The sequence below is a fragment of the Frieseomelitta varia genome, unplaced genomic scaffold (genome assembly GCF_011392965.1).
Source record: "Frieseomelitta varia isolate USP_RPSP 00005682 unplaced genomic scaffold, Fvar_1.2 scaffold_389, whole genome shotgun sequence".
NCBI lineage: Eukaryota > Metazoa > Arthropoda > Insecta > Hymenoptera > Apidae > Frieseomelitta > Frieseomelitta varia.
In genome coordinates, this window is record NW_025110133.1 from 5,389 (window position 1) to 20,770 (window position 15,382).

Consider the following 15,382-nt stretch of genomic DNA (forward strand, 5'->3'; position numbering starts at 1 on the left):
CACATGCTTGTAACAGTTAACTAATGTAATTCCAAATAAATACGAACGGAAATAATATCGAGCGAACACAATACATTATCAAAGTAGAGTTTCAAGTACGTCAATACTGTTGTTTCATCAAAATCAGTCAGTCATGTCATTGTTGATGATACTTGAGAATATCCTTTATAATTAAGTATCATGTTTTTTACATATGTCATGGATATAGTATAGTTCACAGAATTTCGTATTCAAAGTAACAATAAACTCAATAAGAACATTAGAAGATAAGAATACAAGAAATTTAAATTTCAATTATATCAAAATATTAAATGTAATATTAAAGAGGATAATAAAATTAATTAGCAGGTGTGTCCAACTTCCAAACATATAAACAATGAAAAGATACAATACAAACTTTAAACAGCTAAATACATACCATTACATTTTTTCTTTATTCTAGCAATAATACTGATCGTACGATATTTCAACGATGTTCTTAACCCGGGATTACCCACGTGAGGGTCTAATCGTCGGGATGTACCTGCGCTAGACCCCCAGGTGGGTAATCCCGGGTTAATCCAGTATCCACGATAATATTATTCTGAATCAGTTTGGAAATAATCCCGTCATTGCAATTTAAAACAGGATAAAAATATTCTGTCAGTAGAAAGCAGTACGTTAAAAAAAAGCATTTCCTGTAAAAAAATTTTCATAAAATGTAATACTTCACGATGTCTATTATGTCTAGCACAAATATTGCACAGCTCGAGGAGAACGCTCATACGCTCATACGAGAACTTCAAACGCTTCAAAAAATAAAATGCAGAAAAATAAAAACAGAGCAATAGCAATAGCAATAGAGAAATTCCAACTTCACTTCTCAAACGACAGTACTGACTCTTCTTTTCGTAATCTGTAATTTTCATGCTGCAACATACGTTGCTGTAAATGCGAGAAAATACCTGGGTTTGATTGATACTTTCCCCATACTATGGAGACAATTTATTCTTAAAACTTTATTCTTAAAGCGTAACTGTGTGAAAATTGCAGGGGAACAGGAAGAAAAAGAATAAAAGTAACGTTTTTTCTTGGAAACATTTATTATTCACGCGCATCGATGAACAGTTATTTTCCCCTCATGCGTAATTCACAAATTGTGTCACGCGACGGTGTCAATATTTTTGTCCCTCTCTTTAACTTTCTGCGAAATGTGTAAAGCCACGACTGCGGCCAGATATTTCCCTACAGTCGAATAGAATGGACTTCGACAGCTACAAGTATTACAGACACCTGAAATTCTGTTTCTTCGTGATAGGACTGACATTCTTGAAATCAACGCAGTTAAGAGTAGTGCACACTACGATCGTATGTCTGATACTTCTTCTCGGTTCAATATTTCTCATGGTAAGAATATTCCATTCGTACGAAATATCATTATTTAACCGGTTTTCTCGTACGTCAATACATTAGTTGAGAAAGAATTAATCTTTTATTTATATCTTTGTTATCAATCGTTTCAGTTTCTCTCAATTGTTTTCATTTCAAACAGGCATTATAGTTTTAATAGCAAATGTAAATATAGTATATGGTATATTCCTTTTTAAATCTGTAAAGGTAAGTTACAAGAGTCCAATTAATTTTATTTAGTCATTATAATATCATGTCATGTAACACCTTTCCTGGATTTTTCAAGATAGAAGATTGGTTGAAGGATATCAAACGTGATTCGAATCATATACAAGACAAAGAAGAATTGAAAATACTTAAAACACACGTAGCGATGGAAAACCGTTATGCAAATATTTATTTAAGTGAGAAATAAAATCGTCGCATAAGGTGGCAAAGAAAAGTATAACGATAATATTTAAAATGCATTGCAGTTATAATTTGTACTGGTTATTTCGTTCTTACTGTGACGCTGTTTCTTCCACATCGCATTCTCGAGGCTTTAAAGCGTAGATATTAATATCTACGAACAAAATTCTCTGTTATTTATCGTTTATTTCAATGACGCTTCTGAAACAATCTCGAAATTATTATTTGACTTTCATTTTAACGAGTATTACATATATTTTAATGGGAGCAGTTACGCATTGTCGCAATGTTTTCTTTTCATTGACTATTTTGTACGTGAACTGTACAAAATTGCTGTGTGAGTATAGTTTTGATTCTACCAATAGCGATTGGATATTATGAAGTTTCACACTTATTAGTTACCAAATAAAAAATGCCGTGGATGGAAATTTGATAGAAATGGCCAGTTCCAAGAAAGATATCGTTATACGCAATAAAATAATAAAATCAATGGAAATTTATAACTTAATAATAAAGTTAGTATCTTCTCAGTTAAGTGCTAATACACCAATACTTATGCAAAGTTTATTTTTGCGAATATTTGCTGTCTTTGAACTTGAATATTTTAAATGTCTTCTTAAGTTTTTCTACGTGAACTTAGATTCATTACATTACGTAGACATGCTTATATTATATTAATTCATTCTTTTTCAAAGGTGGATTAGGTATCTGAAACACAATTTCTCATTGTCCTGCCTATTAAACTTTCTAGCAATGTCAATATATTACGCAGTGATCATGTAAGTATCATCACAGTGTGTCCCGTACTGGAAACGTTGCATAAATAATGTGACAGAAATCTGACGATTTTTAATTTGGAAAGCTGTCAATTGTTTCAATTAACAATACAAAGATTAAGTCACGTAATCGCTTGTTGCGATTATTAATTATATAATTATCTGGACAAAATGTTAGATTTAAAATTTAAAGCAACGATTAATTTGAGATTTATAACGATTAAAATTGCAAGGTTTGATGAAATGTAAGTGATAAAATAATAACAAATCTTTGAATATTAATGGGAGTATTCTCTGAAAAATAATGGAATATGTATCAGAGAAATCTTACTACATAAAATTTAATTATATTGTAATTCATCTGTACTGTCATACTTACTTAAAATGTGAAAACTTGAAACTATTTCATTTCAGAAATCGTCAGATTCTCAACCCTGTATTGTATTACGTTTATGGTATATCCTGTTTAGATTTCCAGGACGATGTTCCATGGACATAGTTTTGCCATGATTATGAACTTTGTTATGATAATATGTGCTACACTGTTCGTTATTGATGCATACCATACAATACAATGCATGTTCGACGAAAGTCAGAAATTCTTTTATATTCCGTAAGTACGCAAAATAATTTTCATTATTTTTTTAACTGTTATTTAATCGTTAGTTATTTCTTTATTACTCTTTATATAAGATTCATTCTATATACGATTTATTATTGTCTATTTGTTGCTTTAAGCCACATGTCTTGAAAAAGTATATTTATCATCACGTATATAAATTGTGTACATATAATTTAAATATTATGTAATTTTTCTATTATTATACGTCATTTGCATATTATAAATATAGCTTTATAAAATTATTTTAAGGAAGAGGAGTGAGTTATTTAAATTATTTAGTATAATATTCTATTGTCTCTAGGAAATAATTGGATTAAAATATAATATAGCTAAAATATATAAATGACCAATATATTATGATAAATATATAGTATGACCAAAATGTTCAAAACTGTTCCTTTTCGGGGAATAAACATTTTTTGCTTGTATCGAATATTAAGTATAATAGAATAACTGTTAGATGCTGAGTTTCAACCATAATTTGAACTTTTATTTATGAAAATAATTTGAAAGTTTGATTTATGATAATAATACTATTGATAAAATATTCAAAAATCGAATTATTATCTAATGTGAAAAATTTGAAATATACCAATATATATTAAATATGTACTAAATTAATATGTATCGAATTTGAAATTTAGTAGTTTTTTAATGTCTTTTAAAAGAAGTATGCATTGCTGGAAAAAAAAATGAATTTCAACGATTCGTTTGAATAAATTTTGAATAATCTTACAATACTTAATCATGATTAAAGCGTTAATTTCGGAACGGAAAAGTTTTCCGGCTTATAGTTTCTTTTATGTGCTTTAATGGCAGTACCAAATACAGAATACAGTACTCAAGTTTGGCCATTTATTTCCTTGATACAGATTACCCTCTATATACGTGAAGAATAAAGTACGCAAAGATGCACAGTATGTAAAAGTAGAATTAGTTCCAGTGGAATCGTAACTTTCGTGTGAATGAACAACATCGCAAATATAGTTTCATTTGAAAAAATCAGTGGTGGTATGAGAGAACCCGAAAATATTAGATCGTAGCGGGTATTTTTTTCAGATTCAGGTCAGATTCCTTTAAATTTCGAAATAATTTCGGGAAATGTTCGAATTTTCCAAAAAAGTTGGGTTAGTCAAAAACTCTTTTGGGTTAGTCAAAAAAAAAAAAAATTGTTTTGAACGAAAATTTGAAACAAAATGTTACATTTGGATATCACATATTTGGTTAATACTCTTATTTCATGCTCTGTCTTTCGTAATTTTAGAATTCTCGGGAAACCTAACTCCATCGGAAATTTTGAAAGAGCCGGGAATTTCGACGTGATCATCGAATTTTCACTTTTGGGTACAACATACACTTTCGGATTTTCTCATAATTTTCACTAAGAAAGCACTAAATTGGTGCCCCCCCCCCCCCCCCCCCTCCCGTTAAAAATATCTTGACCATCATTATGTGTCTTTTTCCCGCAATAAATTCCATCGGCAAAATTTTTTCGAATAACTTTGAAAGACAATTGCGTGGAACATCTCACAAGCTTACGCAAACAAGTAAATTCTTAAACAAAGAAGCATCATTTACAAATAAATTCTGAGATATACTATAGAATGTAAAATTATATCAAATATCACGTTTTATTCCATTTCCGTCTCGTCAATATGGTTTTCTCAGATATACTATGGAATGGTATAATTTATCATTATCAATACAGAAATTGTTACTTTTTATTATGCAAAGAAACCATCATTCAGCAATATTAAATTTCTATGGTATATGGGTACCTACGTTCGAAAATTTGAGCACAGTTAGAAATATTACCGTGAGAATCCAAAATACATAAAATGAGAATGAAATATTTTTCCAGCAATTCAAATTATGTTGATCCTTCTTTATGTTTATGTATTCCACTCAGAAATAATGACAACGATTGTAGCACGTTAGCGGACCATACATGATGTACTAGTTGCTATACATTATTGTTGCCACTATAAGATGATACTTCATATTAACATCGCACGCATTTAGAATGCGTTAGAAATGATGCACCGGAATAAAGGAATACCTGGAGTTCATTCATTACCTGAAATGTACGATTAAAGGTATCATCTTTCATTTAAGTACGTCCCTTTATACATTATCAATCGCAATCACTGAAAATCATCTCAGATTCTAGAGAATTATATATACTACATACTTATATTTATATATTTACTTATTGCAAAGTTCTTGTAATAAGAGACGCGCCTAATATTCCTTTTCTCGTTTTCTTTACAAAGTAATTTCATAATTATAATAATTTCCTCAACGTTCGTTCTGTTCAATAATTCTTATACTGATATTTAGAATCATCAGGTTCCACGACTTTAGACGCGCAATGATTACTCAACAATGCGTAATAGGCTTTATAGCCTAAAATATTCCCTTCAAATGCAGTAAGTCCTAAAGACTATACAGGAGAAATATTGTTTGCAGAAATCCTAGATTTTCTAGTATATTGTTTATAGAATTCCAAGGCAATTTGGTAATTTTTCAGTCGCTCATCAATCGAGTTGAAATCAAGTCTGAAAATCAGAAATAATTAGTTTATCTATTTTTAATTGAATAACCTGGTCGCTTTAACTGTACAGAAATGTTTCAACTGTATTATGGAAAATTATATTAATTAACTACGCTCTCAATTAGTTGTGTGTACTTGAACTATTTTTTATGGATATAATTTGGAATTTAAATATATCGGTATTCTTGTCATCTACTTATTAAGCATTTAGACACGCTAAAAACTTTGGTAGTAGCAGATACGGTTATATACTTTTTTGATTTCGTACAAAATTTATTCTCTAATTATCTGTCTTCTAAAAATACTCTATCTTTGTCTATTACTAAATAAGATTAAGTCACATAGATATGATTCTTTTCGTCTTCGAGTAGTACAGAAATTAAGTAATTAGTAGCCATAAGTTTATCGTGTTTTCTATAAATTTCAAGTATTGATCAAGTTATAAATTTTGATTCCAGAATAATTTTATTACCTATATATATGCATGCTAATTTATATTTTGTATTTAATTTTTCATCGTAAAAATATAATTCTGATTGTTTCAGATAAGTGATGGTTTTTTTAGGTACCAGAAAGAATAAATTGTATTTTGAACTAAACTTTAATCCATCGATTAGAATCAAACGTAATTGCAAATGTTTATATTGCAATAAGGGACGTATAGTCACTAAGATTGGAAAGTTTAAAACAAAAATTTCAACAGACTAATATTTAAAATATTCTAGTTCACAACTACAAGTTATTCAATAACAATTCACATTTAATATGTCAATTTTGTATTAACTTATGCAATGACATAATTTGGAACATATGCGAGGCTCTGTAATCAATAAATGCAATTATTTCCAGAACTATTTGTTGTTTGAAGAAATGTCTCATACTAAACATGTTTCGTTTTTTGAAGGAGAAACAATCTAATGCAATTAGTTTGTCTGTAAATGAAATTACATAATTTTTCACTCATTTATGCATTCTGATATTTTCTATAAGAAAAAGTAATAACTTAAACGTATATCGAAGAACTCTTTCAGAGATATTTTAACTTTAGTTCTGTAAAATCAATAAATGGAGGACGAGGTAGGACAAGGGCAATATTCCTGTTTTCGTACTATTCTCGTTTTTCGAACGATAAATTTCTTCAGTTGAAAATAAAGTTAAAATATCTCTTAAACTAATAACTTTTCAACTTACGTAAGTCGATATCTTTTCATAAAGGATATCTAGCTGCATCCATTGATTCGATGGATCAAAATGTATCATTTTTTTTAAAATAGTAGGAATAACAACGAAATCTCTTATAAAAATCATTTATTAAAAGAGAAAAAATAATACACACTTCACAGAATGTTGTCCTCCAAACCATACAACTTTCGTACAAACCATTTTTTTTCGTTCAATGAGAACTTTGGAAGTTATTCGAGGTGAGCACATTTTGCGCATTACTTGTGTGGTATGTAGTATATTATATTCTTTTCCTTCCTTTTTTTTACTTACAAAAGAAATTGGTCGGTCGGCAAGTAGAATGTATAAATCGATCAGTCCGATGAGTCGTCCTTGAAGTAGAGAAAGTAGCTTGCCAAAACTATGACTATATTAAATTATAAACGATGATATATTCCTGTTCCCTAGATAATTTTATTTTAAGAAAGACTAATTACGAATAAAAATTTAAGAAAGTTAAAGGCAAAATATGTATTAAAAAATATACTTAAATAAATATTTGCAAAATATTGGAACGCATTTTGAAACGCATTGAACATTAACTAGCATTCAATTCGAACGAAATATCCCATTCTTAAAAATCCTACTCTTTAGACAAATGTAGTATATTATCTCTGTCAAATTAACAAATTCTTGATTAATAAATTAATAAAATAATTGATAAAACATATTGGTTTTCCAAAAGCATTTCTATCGTTAACATATTTAAGATGGGTGATGAACCACAGTTCTCGTGTTTAAAAGTACAATGGAGAAACTAACAAATACAATGAGTTAATAGTGTGTTTTAGAGCTTATAATACATCAGTCAAAAATATATAAAGAAAGTCAATTTTATTTCTTCATGTATCGAGGTTGAAAAGTTGATTGAAGTCTCGAATGTATTACATAGAATCTTTTGCATATTTGTATAAGAAAAGAAAGTTAAATCACATAGTACAATTATGAATTGCAAGTCTTAGACCATAACACGTCAAAAAGTTGCTAAAATCTCTAAATCTTCATTTGCTTTTGCATGTCTATACCACTTAGGCGCCTATGTCATATATGCATGTCTTTATATTTACGCGTTCTCCAATTCTTTCAGGAATACTGTCCCATCATTGTCGCTTCAAATTGGCTCAGTCAATGTCTATCGTCGGATAAGACTGCGGCTCGGCTTACATAATAATCGCTCAAGCCTCAAATTTCCAGTTATGATGACAGAATTTTTCCGTCTGGAGCTTACAAACGATCCCACAGGGTTCCGAGTTCCCGTGTGATGTGACAAAACGCTGCTAGCTTTCGAGTTTAGCACGCTACACCGCTCCGCTATACTTCCGCAAGGAAGAGCAGTATTTCAACTTCTTGAGCTGGCGACTCCTTTCGTTCCCTTTGAAATTCGCGTCTTTGCCGGTTAAGGATTTTTTCTGCTTTGTTAGTTTCTTTGTCTACTACGGGTTGGACCGCATAAAGAGCCTCTTGCGAGGCATGGACGCATCACAGGCAGCAACAATGACAGTCAGCGTATTCGCCATAGTTCAACAGTTCTACATCGTTCGCAGAGTCAAGCCTGAATGCTTCCAGCCTCGATCGATATTGACCGGTCAGACTTTCGGCGTATCGGTATCAGTTGGTTCGGCAAGTGTCGAATCTCCTGTTTCCGACAAGCTGTTCAGCCACTGCGGCCTTCGGCGGCCTCGGACAGATCTCGTCCAGTCGGTCCTGATCCACCAGCTCCCGACGACACGGTGCATTTCGGGTGTCGCCAGAGTAACATCGATGTACGACAATCCTCTGGGCATCCTGTCGATAGGCGGCTGCGTAGCGTCGTTCACAACGTGAAGGTTAAACGCTTGGATGAATTCCTCCACCCGAAAACCTCTCTCGTCAAAGCTCTGGGGACCCCAGAGTGACGACCTCGCGTTGTGATCAAGATTAGGAGTCTCCTCAGAGAATGAAGAACCCTTTCTAGGTGTCTGAGGTACTCAATATCATCGCTGTGCTGGAAATAGCAAGACGCGACGTAGAATGAGAAGCCAGGAGTCAACACTTCCGCACACGAACAGTGGGGAGTGCTGAGTTGAAACACGAATGATACATCGAAGTTACAATTGGAAACGGCTACCGCCGCCCACACATATTATGAGCGAATGGCCGCCACGCTAACTCCGGATCCTAAGCCGCGTACTGTGCTGCTTGCGCTAAGCTTTCCAATATACTGTTCTGCAGTAGCAGAATGTCGAAACTCTTCTCGGCAACGAGATGCTGTACGCTGCATTATCCTAATCCCCGTGGATTTCGCGTTTCTGGAGTCCGGTGCGGCTGGAACTGATTTCGGTTTCGTTCTCGGCGCAACCTAGTTAGGGTTCTTTTACGCGCAGTGTTAAGAGCGGAGTTGTTCGCGGTGTTATTTGTTCTTGTGTTCGCGGTTCTAATCGCAGAGCTATTCGTGGAAATCCTCTTTGATCTACGGACTACAGTTCTAGCTGACTCTTGTTCATTCTCTTACCTAACGACGATGGCGTGAAGGCCGCAAACCTCGTTGGACCGTGCAGCCGTCGATGCGGTAAAAGAAGAAGCGCACCGGTCCGCGATATGGCAGTGAGTCTCTCGAAGATTGACGGACATAGATATGTGGTTCCCTCGTTCACTGCCACAACGACTTCCTCCAAGCGTGCCCTCGCCCAGACATCCGAATGTAGGACTATTTTATCTCCAGAATATTTATACTTAGGAGATGTCATCATGAAATATTAAAATGTGCTGTAAACACAAGAATAAACAGATCTGTAGGGAAGAAGAAGAGTTGAAAAGTAAAATTAAAATTTTAACCGAAATTTTAACCGAAGCCAGAATCGAACCGTAGGCGACAACCCGAAACCGAATCTGGAAAACCGAAACCGAAGACGAAAAACCGAATTCAAAGGTGAAAAATCGAATCCGACGGCGAAAACCGAAACTGAAGGCGAAAAACTGAATAAGAAGGTCAAAAATCGAATCCGATATCGAAAACCGAAATTGGAGGCGAAAAAACCGAATGCAGAGCCGAAAAACCGAAATTGGGGATGCCCAAGCGAAGAAAAGCCCCATTCTCGCAGCAGGAATCCATCCAGTATGGTGGCTGACAGTAGAATCGTCCGCTGCGGTTAATGCTAATTAGGCAATGCACGATGTGCCGCGTCTCGTGGCAACGTCACGTTCATTGTATCGGGCGAGTTGCAGATACCTCCACGCGGGCCAAGGTCCAGTTGACCATGATTGTTCCGGCTGTGGCGACTTTTTTGGTAACCGCCGCAGAGCAATGCACCCAGATCGACTCCATGGACATGGAAGATCGGTGCCTAATCTGACCCGTCGTGACGTCTGCTAGCGGTCGCGATCATCTACGCCACCACTGCCAACGTTATTGAGTCGTCCAGTCCACTTATACGTAGGTCAGCCTTCTTTATGGGACGAGCCACCTTGACATCACCCTTCTCCCGAAACAGCGAGGGCATCCGCCTTTGCCGCACTGTCCTTATCTAGGATCTCCTGGACCACGCCGCCAGTAATGGTTCGCCTGCAATTCAGCGATTAGCACCCCACTTGAGTGAGCTTGACACAGCGGGACTCCTTTAAAAGCTCGCTGTATTTATATTGTCTTCCAGGAGCCGTTATTAATGTAACTGCCGCCCACCTCAGTACTCTGAGAGGGCGCGGTTTGTCCTGCTGCGGTTTGTTGCCGAGACGGAGCCGGGATTGATGCAGCTTTGTTTCTTTTTCGCGTTCTTTTCTCTTCTGTCAACCACTTTAGCCCATTCTGTTATTAGTTGGGTGACGGCCTTTGCTGGTGGTGTTAATGGACCTTGCATGTGACAGTTGGTGTTATCTTTTCGCGGTGGCCGCACTGCTTCTTTCGTCGCTGGAGAAACAGTCTTCTCTTATTTGTTTTGCCTCCTGCCATCTGTCATAGTTGTCTGAATTTCGACAAATGCGGGTGAGACGCTGACCGCCAGTTCTAAGCGGAGGGCTAAAAGCAGCTACTTTTTGAACTTAGCGAGCCTCGCCTCCAGCATTTCCTTATGCACCTGTTGACATTAGCCTGGGGGGCACGATCCTCATGCATTTTCTATCGACCAATATTCTTATAGATTCGGAAGGGATATTGTTCCCATGTGCAATTGTTGGATTCCACGTAATGTAATAACACTTCCTATTTCGTAAAAGTTTGTTACAAGTTATGGTCGTGTCGTATACAAAATCTTTATTCAAGTGTGAATGAATGAATGAATCTGTTTCATATTTCTTCCCGGCATGTCTTTATATAATTTTAGTTATCATCATCGTCAAGTGGAAGGACCAACCACTGGATTTTGTCCTTATAACTACCTATTTACAGTCCACTTTTAAGTGGACTATTACTAACTCAGTAGTAACACTTCTAATATTGTCGGCTCGGGTTGGTCATCCAACACAATATTATATTCAGAAATGCTCGCATTTCTTTTGCTGTAATATTAGTCCACGTATGTCACATAGACCGTTTTTCTTCTGATCTATTATTCGCATACCGACTGGTCTCGTCAACTAATTTCTTGATCGGTTTATCGGTAAAGAATGATTTGAAGTAATCGATAAATTCTGTATAGTTTGGACTTATCTATTGACTAGGGTTTCTTGATCCTGATGTAAATTATATTTTTTGTGAGATGATATCTTGACTTGTAACATACTTTCATTCATCGTCAGGGCTTGCATCATTTCCATCAGTATTTGGTTCATCATCATTTTAACTATCGCTAGATATATTGAAACGTTTGAACTGTTTTCTTCTTGTACCGATTTCGCTTCTACTGTCTGAAACACTCTCGTCATCTTCTATCATGTCAGATTCAATATTCATCATCACTACTATTATTATCTCTAATCTCTCTGGGTCTTTTAAGCAATCGTGTATATGAAGGTATTATAATATATGAAATATATAAAAGGCTTGCTGGTTCGTCTGGCAATTTCAGTAAAAGACTGATTCGAAAGACTAAAATTCGTTCTGACACGGTCAATATTCCATATCGTGAATTTATATCAACAGAAGATAAGACTTAATCACTGAAAATCCCTGATTTTCTTTTAAAGAAAAGACACAGGGTGTCCCAGTTTTTTCCGCAAAACTTTACCAGCATATTCTACAAGTAAAAATTAAAAAAAAAAAATGAACATTGGCTTTTAAATGCTTTGTTAAAAAGTTATAATAAAAATACGAAATGATAACGGACTGTTTTCTTGATCCATACCACATTGTCAGCTTATACTATAACTCCATTTCAAAATGTCGTCCGTTGGTATGAATGCAGGACTGACATCTACGAAAATTGATTCTATTGCATTATTAATGTCTTTTTCGCTTTCCTTGATTGCAGCAAACGCGTCACAAATTTTTTGCATTTACTGCTGAGACGTATTAATTTGTGTTTGATAAACTATCTCTTTCACAGTTCCCCATAAATAAAAATCCAATGGCGTGATATCTGGTGATCTTTGCGACCAGGGAATTGGTTCTCCTCGACCTATCTATCGTTGTGGGTAATGATTATTTAAGTAAGTGTCTTACTGGTCTTGCAAAATGTACTGTCTAATTGGATCCATAAATTTTGACGAAATAATAATGGTATATCTCCTAACAATTCTGACTCAAGTTCATTTTGCAGGTTCTAGGTTTGTAGCTTCAAATGCCCAAACGACCCAACGACCAAATCAACGGCCTCAGCAAGTAAAAATTACAATTTGTAGAAACATACCAAATAGATAACGGCAATATGATCGTACGCTATGTTGACGAAACACCAGTCCGTTATCATTTCGTATTTTTATAACTTTCTAACAAAGCATTTAAAAGCAAATGTTCATATAACATTTTTTTTTTTATTTTTACTTGTAGAATATGCTAAAGTTTTGCAGAAAAAACTGGGACAGCCTGTATGTGCTGCATTTTGGTAGTATTAAAACCTGTTCATTACTTCATCAAGCGCATTTCTAACATTGATACCGCGAGCTCTTTCGATAAGAGCTACTAGGTTTAACATTTTCTCCTTCACATTTACGCCTGCAGATACATAGTGGACAAAAACGGCAAATTCTGAATGTCTGTAGATTCGTCGAGAGTTAAACTAAATGTTGTACAATTTTTCAAATTATACATCAAACTATTTTCAACATTTTTATTAATTGCACCAATTACACAACGCTTAATTGTACGACGTTGTAGGAATCTGTGCGATCAATTTAGCAGTTTTGTATTATCTGGATCCAAAACTTTAACCATTTCTTCCAAGTTTCTTTTAATAAATTCTCCTTCTTGATACGGACGTTTTACACAAGCAATATTTTTAATAGCTATTAAAAAACTAACTTCGTTTGTTCTGTCATTTTCGCGCCTAAACGAATTGAGTGGATATGGAGTTGAAAAGTGGGTATGACTCGTAATGCCAACGTAAATTGCTTACTTCGTAGTTTGCAATTGTAACTTCATAAATAAGATACACCGACTTTCCATTATTGTCAATAAAAGCAAAATTTTCTACCCATTGTCACGTCCCGGCTGCGGAGAAACTGAGTGCTAACTATCGCAATCTCGAGTTGAGTGACGAGATGCAACCTTTTGGCTTAACCAGCACGTACGTCTGATTCTAGCTTGCAGTGTGCAAGCTTGCAGTATGCAACGAGGAGGTTGAACTCACTGCAAACCCTACGTAGACGCGAACCGATCATGGCCGGCGGTTCGCAGGTGAGGGAGAATGAGGTAGAAGGGCAAACTCCGCAGAGGGCAGAATCTCGGGTATTCACCGGAAGTGCAGATAGTCCGGGATAACTTCGGCCCCGGAAGTGCATAAAAGACAAGAGGTAGGCTATCGTGGAGGTTAGTCGGTAAGAATCCAACACTACCCGGTTATCTCCCTCAAGATGATTTCCGAAGATTTCTTCCACGTAAAAAAGAAAAAGAAAAGGCAACAGTATTAGAACCTCAGACTCGCGGCGAGATAAAAATATTTCAAGAGAATCATGATAGTAAACTCTCATGATAATAAACACTATGGATTCAATAAAACCTATTCTAAAATTAAAGAACGTTATTATTGGGACATAATGAAAAAAGATATAGGAGCTGGGCCTGTCTTTCGTGTCAGATCAATAAAATAAACTTTAAACCTACCAAGCAGCCAATGGAGATTACTACCACAGCAGATCACCCATTCAAAAGATTGCCTTTAGACGTAGTCGGACCGTTACCTTTAACTGAAGCCGACAATAAAATCAATTTAACGATGCAAGACGATTTAACCAAATTTAGTTTCGCCGAAGCTATCCCCATCGACTATCGCAAAAGTTCTGACAAAAACCATAACTTACTTTGGTATTCTTAGAACCATATTATCTGATCAAGGTGCTGACTTCATGTCTCAATTAATCAAGGATTAGACCAAACTATAAAAAACCAAACACATATCTACGACATCATATCACCCACAAACAAATGGCGCTCTCAAACGATCACACTTAACTCTAAAGGATTATCTTAAATACAAAAGCAGACCAAACAGACTGGAACGAATATTTACCATATTCAGTTATAACATCTCAATCCATAAAAATTACCAATTTTACACCATACGAATTACTCTTTGGTTTCAAAACATATTTACCGTCATCAATAACTCATGAACCTAAATTTCATCCACTTACGACGACGACTAACGACTCAGTATACATTTACAACAAACAAGGAAAAATAAATTTAATCCAAGAAATTATGCCCAAACTTCAAAAGACCCTATAAAATATCAAAAATATTTCCGAACAAAACAATAGAAATTCAAGTAGATATGCGAAAGAAAAGGTATCATACTAATTTATAGAAACATTTTGTTTCAGATGCCGTTCACTAAATTTTCAATTATATTTTTTCTATTCTTCTCCTATGTAGTATCCTATAATTATATCAATATTCCATTTAATCAATCAAACGGTATATTCTATAATAAAATAGGCGAAGCAAAAATCGCTAACAGTAAATTAACATTATTCAGCTACATAAATTTCACATATTTGAACCAAGCGTTTGAAATAGCAAGACAGCATTACCTTCAATCTGAAAATCTCTGTAAATTAACACTAGAAGAATTGTCAAAGTACAGTTATGGTAGTCTCCACTGTCAACAAACTTTGAGCATAATAGACCAGCTCTGATATAACTGTTAAAAACTGTTAAACAATTCACCACTTATCAGGCCAGATGTTATAATCACGAAAACTTAGCGGACTAATTAATGGTGTATCATATGCTCTTAATTGGTTATTCAGTACCCTTGATGCTGACGATGCGTAATACTGCACCAATAGTATCAATACATTGCTAAACGACAATAAACAAACACAGATTCTACTAAAATCCCA

General features: G+C 34.8%; 1 protein-coding gene and 1 long non-coding RNA gene across 4 annotated transcripts; both read left to right on the plus strand.

The window, feature by feature from the left end:
• The first annotated feature begins 1,084 nt into the window (after positions 1-1,084).
• Positions 1,085-1,948, plus strand: LOC122531337. The gene is made up of 3 exons (XM_043659159.1): positions 1,085-1,386; positions 1,676-1,793; positions 1,863-1,948. Exons 1-3 carry the CDS (start codon positions 1,240-1,242, stop codon positions 1,946-1,948), a joined length of 351 nt encoding a protein of 116 aa, XP_043515094.1. The 5' UTR covers positions 1,085-1,239.
• Positions 1,949-2,278: 330 nt separating this feature from the next.
• On the plus strand, positions 2,279-4,897 carry LOC122531338. 3 transcript variants are annotated; one of them, XR_006307253.1, is made up of 4 exons: positions 2,279-2,312; positions 2,493-2,591; positions 3,044-3,186; positions 4,864-4,897. It is a non-coding gene; the product is annotated as an uncharacterized LOC122531338 (long non-coding RNA). The 3 variants fall into 3 exon arrangements; XR_006307252.1 differs by lacking the exons at positions 2,279-2,312; positions 4,864-4,897 and adding an exon at positions 4,460-4,538 and having other exon boundaries at positions 2,329-2,591; XR_006307251.1 differs by lacking the exon at positions 2,279-2,312 and having other exon boundaries at positions 2,330-2,591.
• Positions 4,898-15,382: the final 10,485 nt, after the last annotated feature.